The sequence below is a fragment of the Lissotriton helveticus genome, chromosome 5_1 (assembly GCF_964261635.1).
Source record: "Lissotriton helveticus chromosome 5_1, aLisHel1.1, whole genome shotgun sequence".
NCBI classification, from domain to species: domain Eukaryota; kingdom Metazoa; phylum Chordata; class Amphibia; order Caudata; family Salamandridae; genus Lissotriton; species Lissotriton helveticus.
Genome location: NC_136065.1, coordinates 1,962,593,544 through 1,962,617,542, shown reverse-complemented (window position 1 = coordinate 1,962,617,542; position 23,999 = coordinate 1,962,593,544). Strand labels below are relative to the sequence as shown.

General features: G+C 47.4%; 1 protein-coding gene across 1 annotated transcript in view; it reads left to right on the top strand.

The window, feature by feature from the left end:
• The first annotated feature begins 8,956 nt into the window (after positions 1–8,956).
• Positions 8,957–23,999, top strand: part of ARL5C (ARF like GTPase 5C) — a 28,873-nt gene continuing 13,830 nt past the window's right edge. Inside the window, exons 1-3 of the mRNA XM_078645636.1 lie at positions 8,957–9,106; positions 17,521–17,581; positions 19,269–19,416. Coding sequence (XP_078501762.1) covers positions 9,061–9,106; positions 17,521–17,581; positions 19,269–19,416 — 255 coding nt within the window. The 5' untranslated portion in view covers positions 8,957–9,060. The remainder of the gene's footprint in view (positions 9,107–17,520; positions 17,582–19,268; positions 19,417–23,999) is intronic.

Here is a 23,999-nt window from a genome sequence, read left to right as displayed (position 1 = left end):
GTTTGTGAGGAAAACAAACGCATGAAAAATTGTGACTTGTGTTTTTAGGCCTTAATGTCCGTGCCAACTGATCTAGTTTAAACTTGATACTCCTTTGTCCAGCTCCTTGAAGATGTCAATTCCTGCGAATGTCATGAAGCAACCAGGGCCGGAAACTGTAGATCCACAGCCACACCGTGGCTTCAGCATACGCTATATAGTTTTTTCCGGACAATAATTCGGGGTTTTCCTGCACAGGCTAATTTAACATTCCAGGCCTGTTCTGTAATGTGATGTTAGTCTCTTGGTGTTTTGTCGTGATACTTGCTTATCGACTTGGATGCTTTGTGTACTTTTGCTTATTCAGGGCCTGTCATTTTTAACAGACAGCTCTGAACGCGGCATTTGTGGATATACCCGTATTTTGCAGGACAAAATTGTTTGGGGTGTTGGGGAATGTTCTAGTCTGCAATGAACTGGACATGTATTGCTCTGAACCAGAAAAGGCGACCAAGAGTTCGTGTATCTCGGAGGCTCCCAGTTTTCTACAGCAAGTTGTGGTGGTTTGAAGCGATTGTGGCATGAATTTTCGTGGAAACCCTTGCCTGTAAAGACCCATGCTAAGGGAATCATTTGCGCGCTGACCAATTTACTTACATACATTAAGGTTGTTTACTTGCTGTCCCGTTAGTAGAGGTGATGGGGCGGGAGAGGTGACCGGGCAGGAGAGGCAACAGGGATGGAGAGGTGACGGGGCAGGAGAGGTGACGGAGCAGGAGAGGTGACGGGGCAGGAAAAGTGATGGAGCAGGAGAAGCGACGGGGCAGGAGCGGTGATTAGGCATGGGCAGGAGCGGTAACCGGGCAGGAGCGGTGAACAGACAGGAGCAGTGAATGGATAGGGGCAGTGAATGGATAGGGGCAGTGAATGGATAGGGGCAGTGAACGGATAAAGGCAGTGAATGGATAGGGCAGTGAACGGATAGGGGCAGTGAACGGATAGGGGCAGTGAACAGATAGGGGCAGTGAACAGATAGGGGCAGTGAACGGATAGGGGCAGTGAACGGATAAGGGCAGTTAACGGATAAGGGCAGTGAACGGATAGGGGCAGTGAATGGATAGGGGCAGCGAATGGATAAGGGCAGTGAATGGATAGGGGCAGTGAATGGATAGGGGCAGTGAATTGGTAGGGCAGTGAATGGATAGGGGCAGTGAACGGATAGGGACAGTGAACGGATAGGGGCAGTTAACAGATAAGGGCAGTGAATGGATAGGGGCAGTGAATGGATAGGGCAGTGAATGGATAGGGCAGTGAATGGATAGGGCAGTGAATGGATAGGGGCAGTGAACGGATAGGGACAGTAAACGGATAGGGGCAGTGAACAGATAGGGGCAGTGAACAGATAGGGGCAGTGAACAGATAGGGGAAGTGAACGGATAGGGGCAGTGAACGGATAGGGGCAGTGAACGGATAGGGTCAGTGAACGGATAGGGGCAGCAGTGAATGGATAGGGGCAGTGAATGGATAGGGGCAGTGAATGGATAGGGCAGTGAATGGATAGGGCAGTGGATGGATAGCGGCAGTGAACGGATAGGGGCAGTGAACGGATAGGGGCAGTGAACGGATAGGGGCAGTGAACGGATAGGGCAGCAGTGAATGGATAGGGGCAGTGAATGGTTAGGGGCAGTGAATGGAGATAGGGTAGTGAATGGATAGGGGCAGTGAATGGATAGGGCAGTGAATGGATAGGGGCAGTGAACGGATAGGGGCAGTGAATGGATAGGGCAGTGAACGGATAGGGGGCAGTGAACGGATAGGGGCAGTGAACGGATAGGGGCAGTGAACAGATGGGGCAGTGAACGGATAGGGGCAGTGAACGGATAAGGGCAGTGAACGGATAGGGGCAGTGAATGGATAGGGGCAGCGAATGGATAAGGGCAGTGAATGGATAGGGGCAGTGAATGGATAGGGGCAGTGAATGGATAGGGGCAGTGAATGGATAGGGGCAGTGAATGGATAGGGCAGTGAATGGATAGGGGCAGTGAACGGATAGGGACAGTGAACGGATAGGGGCAGTTAGGAGATAAGGGCAGTGAATGGATAGGGCAGTGAATGGATAGGGCAGTGAATGGATAGGGCAGTGAATGGATAGGGCAGTGAATGGATAGGGCAGTGAACGGATAGGGGCAGTGAACGGATAGGGGCAGTGAACGGTTAGGGGCAGTGAACAGATAGGGGCAGCAGTGAACGGATAGGGGCAGTAAATGGATAGGGGCAGTGAATGGATAGGGGCAGTGAATGGATAGGACAGTGAATGGATAGGGGCAGTGAATGGATAGGGCAGTGAATGGATAGGGCAGTGGATGGATAGGGGCAGTGAACGGATAGGGGCAGTGAACGGATGGGGCAGTGAACGGATAGGGGCAGTGAACAGATAGGGGCAGTGAACGGATAGGGCCAGTGAATGGATAGGGGCAGTGAATGGATAGGGGCAGTGAATGGATAGGGCAGTGAATGGATAGGGGAAGTGAACGGATAGGGACAGTGAACGGATAGAGGCAGTTAACAGATAAGGGCAGTGAACGGATAGGGGCAGTGAATGGATAGGGGCAGCAGTGAATGGATAGGGGCAGTGAATGGATAGGGCAGTGAATGGATAGGGGCAGTGAATGGATAGGGCAGTGAACGGATAGGGGCAGTGAACGGATGGGGCAGTGAACGGATAGGGGCAGTGAACAGATAGGGGCAGTGAACGGATAGGGCCAGTGAATGGATAGGGGCAGTGAATGGATAGGGGCAGTGAATGGATAGGGCAGTGAATGGATAGGGGAAGTGAACGGATAGGGACAGTGAACGGATAGAGGCAGTTAACAGATAAGGGCAGTGAACGGATAGGGGCAGTGAATGGATAGGGGCAGCAGTGAATGGATAGGGGCAGTGAATGGATAGGGGCAGTGAACGGATAGGGGCAGTGAACGGATAGGGGCAGTGAACGGATAGGGGCAGTGAACGGATAGGGGCAGCAGTGAACGGATAGGGGCAGTGAAGGGTTAGGGGCAGTGAATGGAGATAGGGCAGTGAATGGATTTGGGCAGTGAATGGAGATAGGGCAGTGAATGGATAGGGGCAGTGAATGGATAGGGCAGTGAACGGATAGGGGCAGTGAAGGGTTAGGGGCAGTGAAGGGTTAGGGGCAGTGAATGGAGATAGGGCAGTGAATGGATAGGGGCAGTGAATGGAGATAGGGCAGTGAATGGATAGGGGCAGTGAATGGATAGGGCAGTGAACGGATAGGGGCAGTGAACGGATGGGGCAGTGAACGGATAGGGGCAGTGAACAGATAGGGGCAGTGAACGGATAGGGCCAGTGAATGGATAGGGGCAGTGAATGGATAGGGGCAGTGAATGGATAGGGCAGTGAATGGATAGGGGAAGTGAACGGATAGGGACAGTGAACGGATAGAGGCAGTTAACAGATAAGGGCAGTGAATGGATAGGGCAGTGAACGGATAGGGGCAGTGAACGGATGGGGCAGTGAACGGATAGGGGCAGTGAACAGATAGGGGCAGTGAACGGATAGGGCCAGTGAATGGATAGGGGCAGTGAATGGATAGGGGCAGTGAATGGATAGGGCAGTGAATGGATAGGGGAAGTGAACGGATAGGGACAGTGAACGGATAGAGGCAGTTAACAGATAAGGGCAGTGAATGGATAGGGCAGTGAATGGATAGGGCAGTGAATGGATAGGGCAGTGAACGGATAGGGGCAGTGAACGGATAGGGGCAGTGAACGGATAGGGGCAGTGAACGGATAGGGGCAGTGAACAGATAGGGGCAGAAGTGAATGGATAGGGGCAGAAGTGAATGGATAGGGGCAGTGAATGGATAGGGGCAGTGAATGGATAGGGGCAGTGAATGGATTGGGCAGTGAATGGATAGGGCAGTGGATGGATAGGGGCAGTGAACGGATAGGGGCAGTGAACGGATAGGGGCAGTGAACGGATAGGGGCAGTGAACGGATAGGGGCAGCAGTGAATGGATAGGGGCAGCAGTGAATGGATAGGGGCAGTGAATGGATAGGTGCAGTGAATGGATAGGGGCAGTGAATGGATAGGGGCAGTGAACGGATAGGGGCAGTGAACGGATAGGGGCAGGAGAAGTGATGGGGCAGGAGAAGTGATGTGGCAGGAATGGTGATGGGGCAGAAGTGCTGACTGGACAGGAGCGGTGACCGGGCAGGAGCGGGGACCGGGCAGAGGAAATGACAGGGAAGGAGCGGTGACGGGGTAGAAGTGACTAGTACTTATGTTCCTTGCCTATTTATTTAGATACTATTGCATGACATTCACTGATGTGTCTGCAAAGCATACCTGTTGTCCCGAATTTGTGTGCTGAATTTTGACCCCTTGTCCTGAATTTTTACACTCACCATCCTGAATTTGCGCCCATGCCATTGTTCCTGCTTATATTTCACACGCTTTACATAAACCTGTATTCCCTATGAGTATTTGCTTTTTCCTGAATTAAACCTCAAATAAACAAGTTTAAATTAAATAACGTTATAAGCTGTAACTGGTCAGTAAAAAAGGCTAAACGTACTAAAAATTGGTATGTTTTGCGATTTCTAGCCACACCCCTGACACCGCCCACTGATCCAATCTTCGGTTATTCCCGCCCCCTGATTCTCCACCCACAGTTCCCCTACTTTTTATTCCCCACTTCGACCACTGCCTAAAGGCAAGTAGTTGTAACGAATTGCAGGTTAAAGCAACACATAGTAACATTGCAGTTAGGGTAATGAATGCGTTGTAGAGGCAGGTCGTTGTTATGACTGCGTGGTAAAGGGCATTTCATATATCTGTTCTGATGCTGAAGCTTCCCATCATTGACTCCTTTTCACTTCAGCTTCATGGCCAGATGCGACAAAAAAACTAAATAAAAGCACAACTCTGGTCCTCATGCACAACATTCAAACACTACCCACATAGGTCATATGACACACTCTTCTATCCACAGCACTCCCATCGAGTAGTGTTCTACACATCATCAAATGCGCTTCGTTAGTTCATCATAGGTATGACCGGCTATATAAAAGCAGCTAAAACACAGTTCTATACAATGTTCATCGGATAGTAACCAAACCTGCTCTGGTAACAGCTTTGCAGAGTACTGCACGTCAGATTTTTCAGCATATACCATACCATAAGTCTTGAATACGTTTACACTGTTTATCTCAAACAGCTCAGATATATTTTAACATTGTTGTGCATGTTGTTCAAATACATTATATGTGCATACCAAGTGTGGAGAGCATTGGCAAAATCCACTACTTGATACATCCACTAGCTTGTGCCAGTCGTAAATGTGCCCTCTCAGGGCAGCCATTTCAGAACACTACTGGACCTGAAGATCAGTAGAGGAGTGAACCTGCTGTCTGCGACCCAAGAAGAGCCCTGAGGGACTGAATATCCTCTCTCTTCAAATAAGTGGACTCCGTGGGTAATATGGGTTACCTGCTGTTAAAGCTACAGGGACACAAGCTACAAGACGCCTTTTCATCCAATTGCCCAGCTGGCCAGTGACAACTGGGCCTTGCTAGACCCTGCCGTTTGGCCTCTACCGGACACCCTGTAAGTCTCTAAGTGCCCTCCCCGAGGTCCTAGGAGTCTTTAGAAGTGTATTCCTGTTGTGCATTGCGACTTAAAGGACTAAATCATAAGGTAAAATCTTTGACCAGGATGAACCTGGTTGGTGTATCCAACCAGGGCCAGCTTTTGGGCGGTGCTACCAGTGCAGCAGCACCTGGGCGCTGTGTTTAACTTTAATGATTAATGTTCCTGCTGAAGAGAGATCGAATTTTGTCTTGTGGCAGTTTCAACTCAACCTGTATTTTATGCGGATAGCTCAGTGGACTACTGCTTTTGTCACAGAAATCCATTTGTTATTTGCATTTCATAAATTATAATCGTAATATGGCACAGTGACCTATGAACTGTCATTAGAGAGCTGCATACAAACTGCATTGTATAGGTTAAAATATTATATTTTCCCCCCCAGTCTTACAGTTTCCTAAAGTGAACTAAAAAAGGCTTTTTTGGAGGTAGAAATATATTCTTACTAGTAAAGCCAACCCAAACCACTGTAGTACGTTTTATATCCTGATTTTGAGCTTCTCCGGACTAAACACTCTTAAAATATACTGCCTACTAATAAATGTAACTCCTATGCCTTATAATCCTCATTGTATTATGTAACATTTCCTATAGACTGATTTACACACATATGATTGATTGGCTCTGTAAAATGTGTGTGTGTGATATAAAGTGCTCTAACACCATATACTGGTAGGAGTAGTGCTATAATCCAAATCACATTTATGTGAAAGAGAGGAGCTAAAGGGAGACGAGGGGCAATGTTACAGGTGGATGGTGAGGAAATCTGTGGAGGAGGTCATGGGGGGCGCTATATATGTATCAGACCCATGCTCCATTATGTGTCAAATTGCGCCTAGGTTACAGACAACTGTGACTATTGACTATCATTGGCACCTAGTGCTTCTTGGTGCTATTCCTACTTAAAACTTACAAAAATATATATCTCCAGTCCCTTTCTTATATTTTTGTCAATTTTATAAAATTTTACTCTATTTTTCTAACTGGTTTAGGAATTTTACTTGGTTGAATATCAACTTTATTACTGTTTTGGTACTACATAAATACTTAAGTAAGTTAAGCCTGTCTGCTCTGTGCCTTAGGTAGCTGGGGGTTGAGCACAGGTTTATTTAGTGACTTTGAGGGTTCGCTCTGACATGGATTGCGATTGTTCCTTTAGGTGGGTTGTCACCTATCCCAAATAATCCACTTTCTTACAGCAACTATCCTAAACAGGCTCCCATAAAGATGTAGCATTATGTCAACATCACCATTTACATCACCGCTTTTCAGCACAGGCATTTAGTCTCAAACAACTCGGGTCTCCTCATCAACACCTCCCTCAGCCTGCTAATGGACCTCATCAAGTGCTTCAGCTTCATATGTTAGGTTTATTTTAGCATTATTACCACTCAAATGTGCTTCAAAGGCACTGTTTTCTATTATATTTTGAAAGATAGCCATCCATAGAATTCCTAACTCCCATGTGAGTTTTAAGGTCGGCCACCCCAATTGGGACAAAAGCAATGAGCTCTACATTAGTACTGCCTCACACATACCAAGGACCTCCCCCTCCCACCCCAGTGAGGGATTAGGTTTACGTGCACTATCTGAGGGTTGTCAAATTGGATGGTTCCTGGGCGGAGTTCACGGAGTTCCCCTACATGGAACTCCTCGAAGAGCAAAAAAACTCTGCCGCGCTACACGGAGCTCCGCAAGCAGTCGAGTGTGTTAGATAAATGCTGTTCGCTGTGATTTTCAGTGCCAGGTGCTTGTCCGCACTGTGTTATCGTCGCAAACGGCCCCATGAACAGCGCAAGTGGGCGCTTCCATTCTGTTGCTCAAGTCGATTTTTACTCGAGCTGCAGCTTTCTTAACCCGAAACGGACGGTTTCTCAACGCGAGCGATCACAAGCATACACGACCACTCGCAATGAGAAATCTGACCGCCGCGTTGAAAAATCTTGCCGGTAGGTGGATTTTCCAAACTTGCGCTCGCTAACTTGATGTTGACTTTCGTGAACGAGGAAAAATCTTGCTGGGACGTGGATTTTGATCGCTCGCGCTTGCCAGCTTGACGTTGACGAACGCGAGTGAGGAAAAAATCTCTGCTATGTGAAGCAGAGTTTTCCGAAACTCCGCAAGCTCCGCGTAACGCGGAAAACTCTGCATACTCCGCGAGTATGCAGAACACGAAGCAAGCATATTCACAAAACTGTATTTTATGAGGATTAGCTGTGAGTTACAGCTTTTTACTATGTTAGTGCCCTTCCATTTCTAGCACTTTGCAGCAGTTTCAAAATCTTATGAGTTTCTTGTTGCTCAAAATGAATGTAATTTCTGATATTTATATGTTTCCCTCGTATTAATTGCTTGATTTTGCTCGCGATAAAGTGTCACTCTTGGTCATGGAATGTGACTCATAATTACAATGAAATTATGAAAATATCAAACATAAGTAATCTGAAACCATGGCAGCTATGCTTATCACTTACCTGTGCCTGCTTCAAACTGCAAATATAAATGGAAAGCACTTTTAAATGTGTTCTGGTCCTATGTCAATGATCTCTGGCTAATAATTAAAGAAAACAAAGGAAGATAGGTCATCTTACAATTGAATATATCCGATTTTGTTTAAAGTCCTATTTAGTACCACGTCCGGGCCTTTGCAGACTCTTGGAGCAACAACAAATGGCCGGTAATTTTCTTGCGCTAACGTGGCAACCCTAGTTTCAAACTTTCAAGACAAGCCCCGGAACCGAAAATGATACCGAAACCGAAAAAGTGCAAGAACATGATTAATGTAGGAAGGGGACTAATAAGCCACTAGGCCTCTCTATAGGCAGCCCTAGCTTTGGACAGAGCCTAGGGAAATTAAATAACGGGGACCGTGGCCGCTCGCTAACTCACTCTCAGACAGACTGATGTAGCTGTGATCTTTCGTGCACGCCTCAGTCCTTTAAGGCTCTAATAGCATGGTAAGTAAGAGCTATCAGATTACAGGACAATTCTTTGGGTCCTTGTAAATGGTAATTTCCCGGGTGTTATTGTGCTCTGACGAAACAAGTGAATTTTGAGGGACTTTCTGTCCAGTGACACCGAAAACGGACAAGTAGGAATAATGTTTTTCCTTCTTTTGTCCTGCACTTCCGCCTTTAGTGTAGGGCCCCGCCTTTTCTGACGTCACTCTCCTTCTATGTGGGCGTGGCCTACCACTTTTTTCCAAGGAGGGCGGTGTCGCGCCTATAAACCGCCTGCCTTGGAAGTGAAGGGGGCGGAGCTCTAAACGTGACGTCAGGGAGCTCCCCTGTGCGGGGCGCGGCTGGACCTGAAGTCAGACGGAAGATTTTAAAGAGACCGCTGCACCGGAACCAGTAGCGGGCAGGAGCAGGCCGGGAACAGCTGTGTGAGGGTGGCGAAGAAAGAAGAGGCATGGGGCAGCTATTCAGCCGGCTTATGGCCATCTTTGGGAACCAAGGTGAGTGCCAGGCTTAACTTCTGTCCCAAGTGTAGTCCCCGCACCTCTCCACTATCCCTTTCTCCACATCTCACCACCCTTCTCCCAAACCATTTGTTTTCGCCCTGCTGTATATCCTCCCATCCCCCTCCTCGGCCCCTCTCTTTTCCTGAAACCCTGTCTCAGTTTCTTACTACCAGTTTCCTTCGTTCCATTCCAGCAGCCTTACTTCCCATTGTCCTTACCTTTCCAGCCTTTTCCTGAGCCATGCATCAAACTAAACTCCAATCAGTTGCCTTATTTTGCATCCGACTTTTCTCTATTATGGCTCTTCGTCCAGCTTCCCTTTCGCCCCCAGAAGCCTTCGTCTCGTTTACCCTTTTCCATTCCCAGATACTTTATTTTCTGCTTGCTTTCCGTTCCTCTGCGTGTCCGTGAATTATCAGTGTGTTGACCTATTGCGGGCACTCCGCATTGTTACTGTACTGTGGGTAGCCGCTATGCTTTACTGAGAATTGCCTGAGGCTATATTGGGTATCGTGGACATCATGCGCAGCCCGAGAGCGTAAAAAAGACAAGTACATTAATATATTCCTGTATGAAATTTAGAGGAGCGATCGGTCAACTCTTGACCAAAGGCAGAGGAGTGAGTGCCCTTGGACAAAGCTTGACCAAGGCAGAGGAGTGAGTGCCCCTGGGGCACCTATAGACGGATTCCTGGAAAATCATTGTTAAATCTCTAGACGTAGTGTGGTGGATATAGAAAATCGATAATACTTGCTGTGGATAAAGATGAAGGCAGAGCTATTAAATGGTATCTTTTATAAATGGGAGCATACACTCCCTTCAACAGCTATTTCTGCTAGCACATTCTTTTGAATCTCGTTGTTTATGATTTTCTATTGTATGTGTTTAGTTTATAAAAAGAAATGCCTACAAAAATAGTGAAATTCATCTTTAAAAATTTTTAAAAAATCTTACTGTTTGTAAAGTTTTATCTGGATCCTGGTGCTGATAACTATTTTACGCGGAGGGCATAAAATATTTGTCATTTTTTTTGCTGCAGTTTGTTTGCACCATCTGTCAAGAATTTGATCGTCTGCAAATGTTTTGTTATGTTGCCCCCATTAAAACATGCCAGCAAGTTTGCACTCCCAGTGAGTTTAAAGAATGGAGCCGAAGTTTTAGTCACTCAGTTAGGAGTGTTGAGCAGATCCAACTGTGGTTTCAAGAGTTAGATTACAGCCTCCAAAGGATTTATTGTTTCCTTTTGCAAGCCATTTCAGGCAACAATCCAAAGTTGGAAGTTCTCCCACCTCCGGCGAATTAATGTAATTTTCCTATGGAATTAATTAATATAACTTGGGTATTCCTGCTGTGCTAAGGTTTTATAGCATTGGATGGTAATCCATGAGCGAGCACACTTAGAGAAGTTGTTTTTGTCCTCCGGAAGTAAGAGCTCACGCCTAATTTTGTTGACATGTTTCCTAAAAACTTGAAATGACGTTGGGAGTCCTCACAGCTTGTTTATTTGGACGGGTCCGATGCTAGACCGTAGATATTCTGTCAGGCTTGTGTTTGTAGATTATTCAGTCCAGAGATTTTAGCTTAGTGAGTCTTCCTCAGCAGCTCTCAATTTGTGACAGAAAACAGAGGAAAGGAAGTAAGGGATACTTCAAAGCCGCAACACCTTGCTATACACAGGTCATAGATATACTTCTGAGTCAACATTGCCCACCTCCCTGGTCCACTGCCAAAGGACCCTACCGTTATAATACAATAAGAAAAGCACTGAGAGGCAACACAAATATTTCAATGCACAAAATATAAAACAATCCAGACTCTTCAACATACTTGTCAATGGCTGCACCCTACTTTGGGTGTATGGGTATTCGTCTGGTCCAGGTCTTGAGTGAGGTCTGCCAGGAAGAGGTTGAACAGCGCTGGGGCGAACAAGCATCCCTGTTTGAGACCTGTTGTAGTCTGGATCTTACAGGAGACCCATGTTCCATCTCTGCTTTTTATCCTAATCCAGATGTCTGCCTGGAGTTGTTGGATTGCTTTCAGTTATTTCTCTGAGATCCCCGAGTTGTGAGTTTGGACCAGAGCTTTTTGTTTCTTTTATAGTGCCCTTACCCTTCACAATGATGGCATCAGGGGTATAACAGACGCCCCTGCTGCATTGGGGAGAATCTGGCATCCCAACAGGGGACCTCAATGCGCCTGGGTTGACCTATTCTGCCCAACGTAAGTTAAAATCTTTGAGATGATGGATGCAGACCCTCTTCATGTTCTGTATAGGAGCCACATCATTTTTCGTTGTGCTTTCTGTGTGGTATGCTGCATACACCTGAAAAATACACGTACTGCTTAATCAATCAATCAGAACATTTGTAGAGCGCACTACTTACCCGTGAGGGTCTAAAGGCACTGGGTGAGCAAGGGGGCACGGGGTGGGGCGCTGCTACTGCTCGAATAGCCATTCCAAAATAGCTTGAACTTTAACACTTGTTTGCTGCTTGTTATACTTTCCATGTCACCCAGGTGGGGACGTGGTTTGCTGACCTCTTAAAGTCATGGGAAAAGAGTTTGTCTGTTTTTACTGCCAAAGAGATCTCTAAAGGATGTGGAGTAAGAAAGTGGACAGATTGGATACGTCTGGATTGTAAGCTGTTGTGACACTGTTGAGAAACCACAGATATTCTTGGTAGAACCTAGTAAGCGCCGCATCGGTATCTCCAGCTATGTTATTCGTTGCGTCGGTGGGCCTGGGACAAATGCTAGGAGTGTTGGCAGTAGCAAAGTAAATAATAAAAAGCTAGGCAAACTGGACTGGTCTCGATCAAGCAGTCCATGGTTGTTATATATAGAGAAACAAGAGTAAAGTTGGAGACCATAAAAGACAACTCTGGGTTTCCATCATCGTCTAACAATATTTGTGTAGCATTTGCGCCTTTTCTGCATACGTGTCTGTTGGTGGCTTTGTGAGTGCGACAGGTAAAGCCAGCACACATACCCTCGTGTGCTCTCGGCCAGGAGGAAGCCTCAGGCGAGAGAACATTGTTTGGTAATCTGCGTCACCTTCCGGGAATTCTGGCGACACTGTTCAGCGGGGACAGTTTGTGTTCTGGAACCAACAGGCGCCTGTAGATTCACGTAAGGTGCCTCCTCTTCCTCGTGAAAGCACCTACACTCAATCTTCAAGTCGAAATTCAGGAAGTTCCTAACGCCAGAATTCCAGAAACACCTTTTACGTGGTGTGCTGTATTCACAACATACATTCAGTGCAGCGCAACTGTTTGCTCGGGCTGTCGTGGCCAGCGGTTGTAATTCACACGTCAACGTGTTACTATTGCACATTGTTTGTATCTCTTCTCTTCAGGGACAATGAATGGAACGGTGCTCGGCTACGCCTTTGTATAACTTTTATAATGTGTGTCACTGCCTCTAAGACACTCCCATTTAAAGCAGGCGTGCAGATTTACGCAACGGGAAAACGGGTAAACTAAAAACAAGCCTTCTGTTTGTTGTCCCAAGTCTGTCAGTCTCTTGTGTGAAGAACAGGCCTTTTGAAGGGTCTCCTCTTAGCACTTTTACAGATCTGTGGCGAGATCATGTCAGGGTGTTGTGTGTGTGTGATTGCATAACACAAACCTAATGATGGGACAGTGAACATCTGTACATGGCTAGAGCCCCTGGACGCGGCTGTGTCTGCCATGTTTGTGCGTGGTGCTCGAGGGGAGGTGAGTTTGACGGGGCCACGTGGTGTCTATCGCGTGCCTCAGAGGCAGGCTGTGAAGTTTAGGGTGCATTTGGTGGCCTCCGAGGTGATACCGCACGAGTTTCCTGCAGTGCAAGGTGCCTGGTACTTGATTCGAGAGGAGCAGCTGCACCTCCCCGGCGGGCCCAGCCTCCTGGGGTCTCCGGGGAACGCCGCTGTAGGGTCTCCGTGCTTGGGCTGTGGTTGGTGCCGGAGGGCTTACATCTGTTGAGCGAGGGCATCGGGACCACTTCGGTGGCCGGCAAGGCTGCACCCAAGTGCTTGCAGAGCCTGGAGCCCAGACGAGAAGAGTGTGGGCGCAGGGGGGTTCGCCCTTCAGAAAATGTGAAGTGGGGCGGCCCCTCCCCCCCCCCCCCCCCCCCCTCACATCTGCCCACTCGGAAGCCGACATTCCGACCCGTAGGCGCTGGATTCCAGTTCCACGCTCGCCTCACCTTGCAGAATAATCCTGCAGACCAGACCCCGCCGTTTACAAACAAAACCCTGCTGTTGGTCTGCCTGCAGCTGTCCTCGCCCACTCCAGCATAGGTGGGCGCTGACAATCGTTGAATAATTATCTTGTTAGCTCCTGCTGTCACAGGCCTGCTTTCACCCAGCGCTATAAACATGCGCTCATATTTCACTGATGCCGGTTTTATAAACGTTAGCCTATGAGTTAACCCCGTGCTATAATTCACACGGATTACTGCGGTACACTTGTTTTAACCACTGCATTTTCATCACTGTTTCTTTCAGCAGTCAGTCTGGTGTGTATGTGTAAGAGTTTGGTACAAAGGAAAACAAAAACGCGATATGTGAAATGCCCGATTCATCTCGGGCCCGGTTAATTGCTCTGGGCCGCATTCTGCTTTGTCCTGTGTTGCTCACCATGATTTTATTTCATTTTTTATAAAAGCTCAGGTTAATGCCCAGGGGCGCGTTGGCGCTGCTCGAGGCAAGTAGATGGGAATCAAGAGGATAAGAAAACAATTCTTGTCTAAAAAGCCAGGTTTTAAGGCCTTGCTGAACTTGGTAAGGGGGGTGGTCATTTTTATTAGCTCAAAGAGCAGGCGATTCCAGTTTTGAAACCTGCAAAGGATGATACTCCTGCCACCCGGGTGGTCAATCTTTGCTAGAAGGTTGGCAAGTCCTTGGCAGAACTGGAACGTTGGAGTCCTATCCCGAAGATCCCATTTAAAGTTTTCAATGCCTTGTAGGCTGTACAGAATCCCTTAAAAATTATCAGTTTTCTGGCCAGCTGCCAATGTAAACTGTTAATAGATGAAAAGGCTGACTCATCTGGGAGCTTTAATCAACTTTCGCGTCACTGGATTTTGCAGAATTTGCCATTTATTCAAAGATTTTTTTGTCCAGGTTGTGATAGAGCCTGTTGCAGTAGTCTAACCTGGATAACACTAGTATAGTAACAACAGTTTTAAGCATGTTGATGGGTAAAAACAATTTGTCATACGCAGAGTGAAGAAGACAGCAGATATAACGTTGTTCACCTGCTCTTTGTATGCTAGACAGTCATCCAGCCAGCATGACTCTGAGATTTGTAGTCTTATGGGCCTGTTTTGGGAGGGGGCCTAGTGCCTTTGGCTACCATTTGGGGGACCAAAAGGTTGATTATCTCCGAACAAGAGGACTTCCATTTTTGAGGAGTTGGATTTTGGACAATTTTGGTCCATCTAAGAGCCTACTGCACTCGTGCAGCTGCTGAAGGTCTTACTCATGATGGGCCTTTATCCTATAAGGAAACCACATTCTGGGTGTCATCAGTGTAAAATACCAGTGACAACCCAAATGATTTGATTAGTGCCGCTAAAGGTAACATAAAGTTTGAACAAAGTATGGCTTAAAGATGAGCCCTGGGGGATTCCACACAGCAGCGTAAAGGGTTCAGAGGTGAAATCTTTAAAAGAGGCAGATTGTATGCGTTGTCACTTAAGGCGAGAACAAGCCATATGGGAATTTTGGTGCAGTGCATAGGATCAGTCAAAGTTTCATGTTCGAGTAAACGCAAATATGTAATATTTCAGTTTAAGCCTGATTGTCTCACATGCATGTAGGAACCGATGTTATACCGCAGCTGTCTTGGCTGATTACAATCAGTTGCAGGCGTGATGGATTCCATTTCAAAGTGAGGTAGGCATTTCCCCTCTGGTTCGTTTTCTTTGCAGTTAATTTGGTTTCTTTTTCCAGCTCCGATTTGACCAGTTCTCTATCAATCAATCAGCAAATTTGTAGAGGGCGCTACTCACCCGCTAGGGTCTCAAGGCGCTTCGAAATAAACTGATGATGTCCATTTCTGGTTGGTTCTCACGTTGATGGTTCAACACCATTGGTGAACAGCATACCTCAATGGATGCCAGGTCCAATGCAGACTATCAAGATTACACTATGTAATCTTTATTTTAGATTGTACTTGGCTTATATGGATACCGTGAAGCTCTGGTATGGACCATTCATGCTCCACACGTTTTACAACCTTGCTGGTGAGGCTTGTCCATAGTCTTGGCAGAAAGTTAAATGTTTTTTGCTTTACCTGGCAGGAGCACAGAATAAAGTGCTATGACTGCAGAGAGAGTGTGGAAAAAAAATGTGCTCTGGCGTGCAGTAGCAGGTTACTGGCAGTGCATACTCCGAATCACACAACCCCAGTACCTGGCGGTTGAAGGCGGCAGAGGAATCCAGTTTTCACATGCAGGAATACAGAGGCGGAAGACTAGCATTGAAATCGGAAGTCTCCTGTCTGAATTAGGAGGGTTGGCATGTATGAACTGGCAAGAGTGTCGCTTAATGGGCTGGAGGTGAGGGAGAGGGGAGCGGCATGGTGCCTAGCTGCAAATATCCGTTCCTGAGGCTAGGTGGCATGGTGGTTGTGTAGGATATTCGATTGCATGGTAGTTGAGAGAAAGAGTGCTGGATTGGTGGTTCTGGGTGATTCACACGGAAAGACAGACTAGGTACACACTTCGGGCGGCATGTTGGTTGGGTAGAAGGCCTGCTGCAGTGGTAGGCCAAGAGCAGTGATACTCCAAATACGGCCTGCTTGACCTGCTGTTTAGTTGCTGAGCACTAATAATTAGAAAACATTTTAAATAAACGAGAGAGCTTTTATTACCCTGCAAATAAATGCTTGCCTGTTTATTTAACATTTTTTAGACCTTTACACACTCCCTGACCCACTCATACCCCCCTACCACCACCCAGCTGGCATCAGTGCGGCCCTCAGTCACACCACAGACCGTACATTGTTGCACCTGGGCAAATGTTTGCGAGTCCCCATGGCATAGAGTGTCATACAAGGGCGTGTTGGTCATGGACTTTGTATTCGTCTTGTGCATAGGATGTGGCCTGACCGCCAGAGCTGCTGACTTTGGAGCTGGGGAACCAGGTTCGAGTCTTGGGGTTGGCTCAACATCCTGTGATTCTGGGCAAATCACTTCATCTCCCTGTGCCTGCCCATAAGAGAATGTGTCCTCGTGTAATGTAACTGGTGCTCATGTAAAGCGCACCAATACATCCGGGGCGAGTTTGCGCTATATAACTCTGCAACCCCAAAACAAATCTGCCTCTGTCTTTTTGGTTGCTTTCTAACGTTTGCTCTCTCGCCTCTTCGGATTGTGGTTCCTCCTGGTGTTCTCGTGAATTTTCTTTTTTTTTTTTTTTTGGCAGTTTCATTATAGCGCAAACTCGACCAAAGGTATTGGAGCGCCAGTTGCATTACACAAGGACGCATTGGTTAGTCACGGGGAGATGCTTGATGACTCTGACAGCATTTGAAGTGGGACCAGGACTTGCACGTGGGGTCAGTCATGGTGCTGCCCGTTTAACACGCACGTCTGCATATATATGGCCTATTGGCGCCGCATGGGGCCGGCTTCACCCGTTCTGAAGGACTCGTTCATACGTTGGCCCATCTGTCCTCGGGAGAGGGGGGACAGTGTACGGTACATTTCATAGGTCACAACCCGCCTGACGTGTTTCCATCTGTTCGGGGAGGAGTATTTTTCGTAGGAGAGAGAGCTCGAGGGCACTTGATAATGCGCTGCGACGCTGCATGAATGGCAAGTTGTGCGCTATACACATTTAAAATGAGCACCGCGCCACCGATTTGCCGTTGACAAACAACGACTGGAGACGAATCTAAGGGCTTTTGTGGGGCGTGGTTGCGGTTACAGTGAGCACGGGTAGGGACGCCAGCTGATGGGTTCTGGTTTTATGGATAAACTAGTATTGTATAAAAGTAATTTTGTCAAACGGCAGTGGCGTGCCAGGACATCCCCCTCCATTTGCCAAAGCTGTGGGTGGGGCTTTTTTGTCCCCTGTCCTAAATCTCCACGGTTAAGAATCAAGGAGAAGTTAGTTTTGATACATTAAATATGACCCCAGCAAATTTAGTAATAGTTAAACATAAAAACTCCCTTGACTAGAACAACAAACACCTTCTGTGTTAAGTGTTTGCTCGATACACTGGTGTTTCTGCACTGCTTAGGTGTTTATGGTGCTTCAAGAACAGTTTGCCGACCTGTTTGGAACATTGTGCGTGTGACCTCTGGAGTTTGGGGCGCTTTTGTTATTCGGGATGCTTAACGTGTATTGTTGCCTCGGCGCGGTCTCTCGCCCCAGCAGCCAGCTGTAACCCTTGACCCCTCTTTTGTTCCCATAGAGCACAAAGTCATCATCGTGGGCTTGGACAACGCCGGAAAGACCACCATCCTGTACCAGTTGTGAGTATTGGCCTCGCGGCAGATGGTGGGGCGAGGATAGGGTGGCGGGTTTAACACTGGGGGCTCCTGGGAGCCTCCTGTTAGGGATCTTTACCACCTCGGCATGGCACCCGGCGTCATAAGCAGGCTGGACGTGTTTAGAGGAGGGGCTTGGAGGGGTCGGAGGTGGCGCGCGCGTGTGAATGAGGATGCTCTGTGTGTGGGGGAGGAGCAGGAAGGTGTTGTGTGTGAGAGGCGGTTGGAGGACGTGTGTGTGCGCGCGCTCTAGGGTACCACATTTCTGGGGGAGGGACACGAACAGCCTTTAGAGAGCCGAACCAAGACTGACTTGGCTCGAATCGCCAAAGCATGACCCAGGCCACCAAAAGATGTAAATCAGACCACGTCATGAGTAAAAAATTATAGACTTTAACTTTTATCAATATATATTTTTTTAATGAAACACTCAAGAATATCCACATAGCCTAAGAAGTTGCCACGAGTTATCCAAAATGTCAGTTTGACATGTTCTCTATATGAATGTTACTTATTTAAATTGTTCTTTGTTAAGCAAGGACATTTTATATTACCAAATGAGTGAGGTTTGTGTATAGTGCAGACCATGCACTGAATTATGGCTATGCCTCCAAGCTGCATGCTTAGTGAAAGTGATGCATGGTGAAGTAAAGCGATTGGTCATAGATAATGCAATCTGGTCGTGGAGAAGCCGAGATTTGAGTCCTGGGTTGCATATTGTGCAGTTCAGACTGTAATGCTACACCCGTCTCTCTCCAATACCAGAGGTCAGTGCGTGCTTTGTGCTCAAGTTATTCCATTGTTGTTAAGTACATTTATTGAAATAATCACACCTTAAATCAAACGGACATTATGCACATAAACGTGCACGTGCATTGACATGAGGTTTAAGGGGGTGCTTTTCTGTTCCGACAGTTTCCAGGCGCTGAAGCTCACAGTAGGACACGCTGCCTGTCTGAAATCATGGGACAGGTTACAGGAACAAATCCTGGGGCGGTCCGGGACCTTGGCGGTTTTTGCTGATTATTTCATTGTGATGATTCAGGTGTTGACCATCTTCGAAAATAGATTTTTTTCCAAGTCTGCCGAGCCAACAATAACGTTTACATTAAATAGTACCTCCTGCCTTCCCCTGTTCTGCCAGCTCACCTGGCTTGAGGTAATACGGATTATTAGGAGAGGTTCAGCACCTCAATGTTTCGGTTTCACTGAAACACCTCAATGATCACATGTAAATAATTAACAAAGAAATATGTGCTCTTTCACCCTCACCGAGTTAGCCGCGCCTTCAAGGAGCCCGGCGATGTTCAGCATGGCTTTAGAGAGATTGTGCAATGGTGTAACCTGCAGTCTCCTCTTCAGAATCCCCCCTGCAAAATCTGGGAGGGTGGAAATCCCCCTTGTGTAGGGTAGAGTGTGTGTGTGTGTGTGTTTTTTGAGAGCTCTGTAGGAGGCTGCACATGTGTATATGTAGGAGGAGGCTGCCTGCGTGTGCGGATGTGGAGGAGGTTGCATGCAAGTGTGTGACGGAGTAGGCTGTGTGTGTCTACGTAGCAGTAGTCTGCCTGTATATGAAGTTCTTGAAGAGGGGTGTGTTGCTTAGGAAATGCTTGCGTCCACATAGAGCTACAACCAACTTTCTTCTTCTTTCCTGCTCTCCGTTGGCCCCCAGCTTGATGAATGAGGTGGTCCACACATCCCCCACAATTGGCAGTAACGTGGAGGAAATCATCTTGAAAAACACTCACTTCCTGATGTGGGACATCGGGGGCCAGGAGGCGCTGAGGTCCACGTGGACCACGTATTACTCCAACACCGAGGTGAGTGGAGTGACTGACTACTCGACTTGCTACATGGAAAGAATCCAACGGTACTCTAAAAAAAGCTTTCTTTTGAATATATGAATTGAAAGATTTAAAGATGTTACTATTTAAATGCATAAGATTAACTGGATTTTGTCCATTCCTTACACTGCTGTCGGCTCTTTGTGCCCTTAACATGATGGCTGTAGCTGTTTACTTCCTAGTTCTGTTCCTTGTTGGTAATTTTTAAAATTCTTTTCCCGGCTTACTACATCATCAATGAGGTGGCGTGAGGGAGCCACGAGTAGAAGACTAATGCAGGAGGGGGTATATTAAAGCCAGGAGATGTGGAGGTGGATGTGGGCGTCTCAGTACTCCATGCTGAGAAGGCAGGGGAAGGGGAGACCATGCAAGACTCTTGGACTGCCTACTACTCACAGCAAAAGGTGTAGGCGGCAGACACTGCAGGATGTAGATATGCTCGGCTACATGTGGACAACACGGGACAAACCCTGGGGCAGATGAGTCAACTTACATCCCCAACATGTCATTGATGGGATTCTGTGGCATGACCATGGGGATGCTGCAGCATGTTTGAGGAAAAACAGCCCAAATTACAACCGATGCCCAGGCTGCTGGCACAAGACGCCTCTTAGTTCCCATTTTGATCAGTTACCAAATAAAGAGACGGGCGCTGGAAGCGGGAGTGCAAGAACAGATTTTTATTTCTCATGAGGAGAGCCTGTCATTTCGGACACGCGCACAATGTCTTCAAGAGGTGCTCTAACCGCATCTCTGAGGCCTGGCCTCTTATACACAGGTTTATGGCTTTATTACATTTATGACATCCGTGGTATTGCTTTGAAGTTCAAAAAGGCATCTTTGAAATCCCCGGTTCAGGCCCGTTCTCACACAGATCTACAGTAGAGGTCCCCACCCAAATCACAGCATGATGGCTATCGCGCAGCTGGACATTCCGCTGGGAACAGGAATGTGGGCGATCGGTCGGATCTAGGGGTGTGAAGGCATTGATTAATCCCCGCTCCTTTGATGTGGGGCGAGGTCCTACTGTAGGGGGCAATAAACTGCATCTGTTGAGCTAGGTGATGGCCTGGGGTCAGGCCGGACAATCGGGCAGGGAGGAAGGTTATCAAAAGGGCCTGTTCTATGAATGAGATGAAAGAGTGAGGGGGGTTCAGCACGGGATGTGGCTCGGAGACAGGGTCGCGCTGGAGGTGCGTTTATGACCCAAGCAGGAGAGACTGGGGGCTGTCGGGGATGCTTGCGAGGCTGGGGAGTGAGGCGGATAGAGAGACGCTGGCTATCGGGAGTGGGCAGAGAGGCCATGGCAATCAAAATGGCTGTCGTGTATGTGCGTGCATGGGCCTATGCTGGCGGGATGATGCGGTCAATGCTTCGCGGTATTCATTCTGCTTACAGCGAGGGGTATGGTGAACACAAATGAACGCCGCTTATGTACATATACATTGTCATTTTCCACAGTCGCCGCTTTTTAACATAAGTTAGTTCATTTCCGTGTTTATCATAACTGACGGGGTGTACATATAGCCATGTGTGGTCAATGAAATAGCGTTTGTCAATACTGGCAGATTGCATATAACCATGTGCAGTCGATGCGATAGACGAGGTGCAATACAGATGAATTTACATTTGTCGTGATATATATACGAGTCTAGAGATCGGTATACTACTCAGTCGGAGTCAATCAAGGAAATGTTCCGACACATTATGGAACCATGTTCTGACTCTCTCTCCGGCGGTATCCATGTACAGTCAAAAGTGACCGATGAAACATTTTGAAAGCAATACAAAGTGGTTGAGGGAGGAATTCAGTTCAATACAAGCAAGTACTCAGGGGGGGGTAGAAAGTTCAGAAAGGGGAGGGGGGGGTCTTCGCCACAGTGTCTTATTAGCAGCGAGCCATCACTGGTAGGCTCTAGTAGTTCGTTTTCTTCCGTTGGCGCTGTTAAGCACCGGCGGTGGAGCTATAGGTCCAGCTCGGATCCATCCTTACACGTCGCAGGGTGCGATCTGTCCTCTGCTGTTAGACCACAGTCCTGTTTCCTAACTAATCTTTTTACGGGTGCCTCATGCTGGGCACCTGCATTTCTTTCTCCTTCCGTGGCAAACCCTATTCTACCTAAATGCTGTTCTTCTTCTGAGTCAAAATCCATGTGAAAAAAAGGGGGGGGTTGTCGGATAATCGAGGGAAGAGAGGGCGGAGTGGGATCAGATCTTTGAGACAAACCAAGGGAGCAAAGGATAACGAGCAGGCAGGCCCATCAATCGGGCTCAAAGGGGCGGGGACTTCTGGCACGCGTGGGTCAGCAAGCAGAGGGCTTCAAGGCAGCCCTCCATCCTTTCATTTTCCGTGTTTGAGAGTGGTGCCTCTTCCCGTTGCTCTGCGGCTCCACCTTTGGTCGAGGTCACATGTGCTTCATGATCTGCGGCTAGGCTGTGCGTCACGTCCGGCCCCTCTCCTCCGGTGATTGTGTATCTTTGGGTACAAAACAAGCTTTAGAGAACTGGCAGGAGAAGACATTTATACATTTGAATTCCGCCCCCAATCTCAAGTAGTTGGGGATACGTTCATCGGTCACGGTCAGAAGTTATCACTATGGAGTATGTATGCGGGCATTTCTACTGAGTTTGTACTAAGTCTATTTGGCGTTCATTCATGACGTATATGGAGAGAAGTCGGACTCCTATCAACTGCGTATTCCATCAAACTCGAAATCGGATCCTTCGGTAGAGACTCGTCTTTCTAACCCAAGCCCTGGCAGTCTTCTATCATCATGAGAGAGGGACAGAGGCTAAACATTCTTTTCTCGGGGAGCAACAGTTGATCAGGGTCATCAGTTATACTTCGGGGTATGGAGCTGGGGTCAATCAGGAGAAACGAGGACGCTTTGGACATCCGTACTTGGGTGCAGAGAGGTGGGGCAATCTGGGCATTGGGGATTGTGTTTCTAACGAACTGAGAACAGAAGGCCACTGACATATAGTCCCCCTATAAAAAAGGCCAGATTAGGGGACATCAGTCATCTTACCTGTCCTTTCCTTCTTAGCCAATTCAAGTTCCATCATTTTACAGAAAGGAGAGGTAGTAATATGGCAAATTACAATTGTTTTAGTTTCTGTCAATTTTGCCGAACACCTTTGTGTTCAAAAACCAATTAGGCTTGTGCCGGCGGGGCACAACGTTACCACACAAAGGAAGAGGGAACAGGGGGACCCTCAGAGAGAGAGAGTCGTCCGCATTTTAAACTAACTATTCGGTACACGTACGACATGGAGAGAGAGAGAAAGAGAGAGAGAGAAACGTGTACAATAATAGGCCATTTAGTGCGCACACAACACAGAACAGCAGGGGTCAAGTTATATAGAAACACAGGCTGAGGGACGACGTAGATCCATACATTACGTACACATGAATTCAGGCGGGGGGGGGGGAATAGTACATGTATTATATACAAAAATCCAAGACAAAACATAGAACAGTACTTGGCCAAAAAGATTTCTTCCTGCATGCTGCGCATCCTTAGTATCCTACTTAATTCATCTGGCTGCCTTTGCTGGTGTTCTCGGTTGCAAATACTTACACCTTTGTCAATTGTTCGGGAACTAACCTGGTCGGGCTAATACTCACGGTGGGATCTTCGAATCATTTTTAGCGAATGGGTATCCAGGCTGAGGCAACGGAGGGTGTCAGTCGGGAGAACAATGGGGCAGCTTTGAGTTTCATGTCTATGAGGGTGCAAGAAGGAGGTGGTAAATCTTAAACATTGACAATATTCCTAGTCTTCCAGGAGGAGGGTACTTGGGTAAACCTCACCCCGGAATATTCCTGAACCTTTCCCTATTTAATTACCGTATGAATTTACTCATGGGTGCACGTCATTCTTGGTTGCATTATTTGGGGTGCCGGTTGGAGTCATATTTTGTCATACTGCAATAACCCGCCAAGTTTCTGCTTCAGGCCACCCTCCCAGTCGCTGGGTTCAGAGAGAGAGACAGTCGTTTCTAAGGGAGTGCTATATCTTTGTTTGTCGTGTATAGGCACCATGTTCAGACCCCTTTTCCCCATTCCATCGGCCGTTCGATCATCACTTAAGTCATACATAAAACATTTCTCTTATCAATCCAAACGTGTGCAATGTGTATTCAGTCGAGCTATACACATCAGGGCATACACGCGTGTATTCATATCACACAAATTCGTCACGTTCTCAGGGGCAGTCCCCATAGACAATATACAATTTTTCCGTGCGGAACCATGGCGTGTTGCTTAGGTCTTCTCCATACTTTAGTCGACGTTCCGATGTGACCTGCAGAAAAGAAGGGAAAAAGAAGGGGTGGGGGCAGCGTTTTAAAACACATCAGCGCGCATAAACCCGAAAATGCTTTTACTTACCACATACTCGACCTATCTCCGCGGGATGCAGTCCCTTTCATCTCGGCGTTTAAGCCCAGAGGGACCGGTAGTGCGGGAGAGATAATCATTGATGGACTGTGTATTGCATAGATCGCCCAAGTGTGGTATTACGGATCGTGTGTAGGGAAGGGTCAAAACAAAGGGC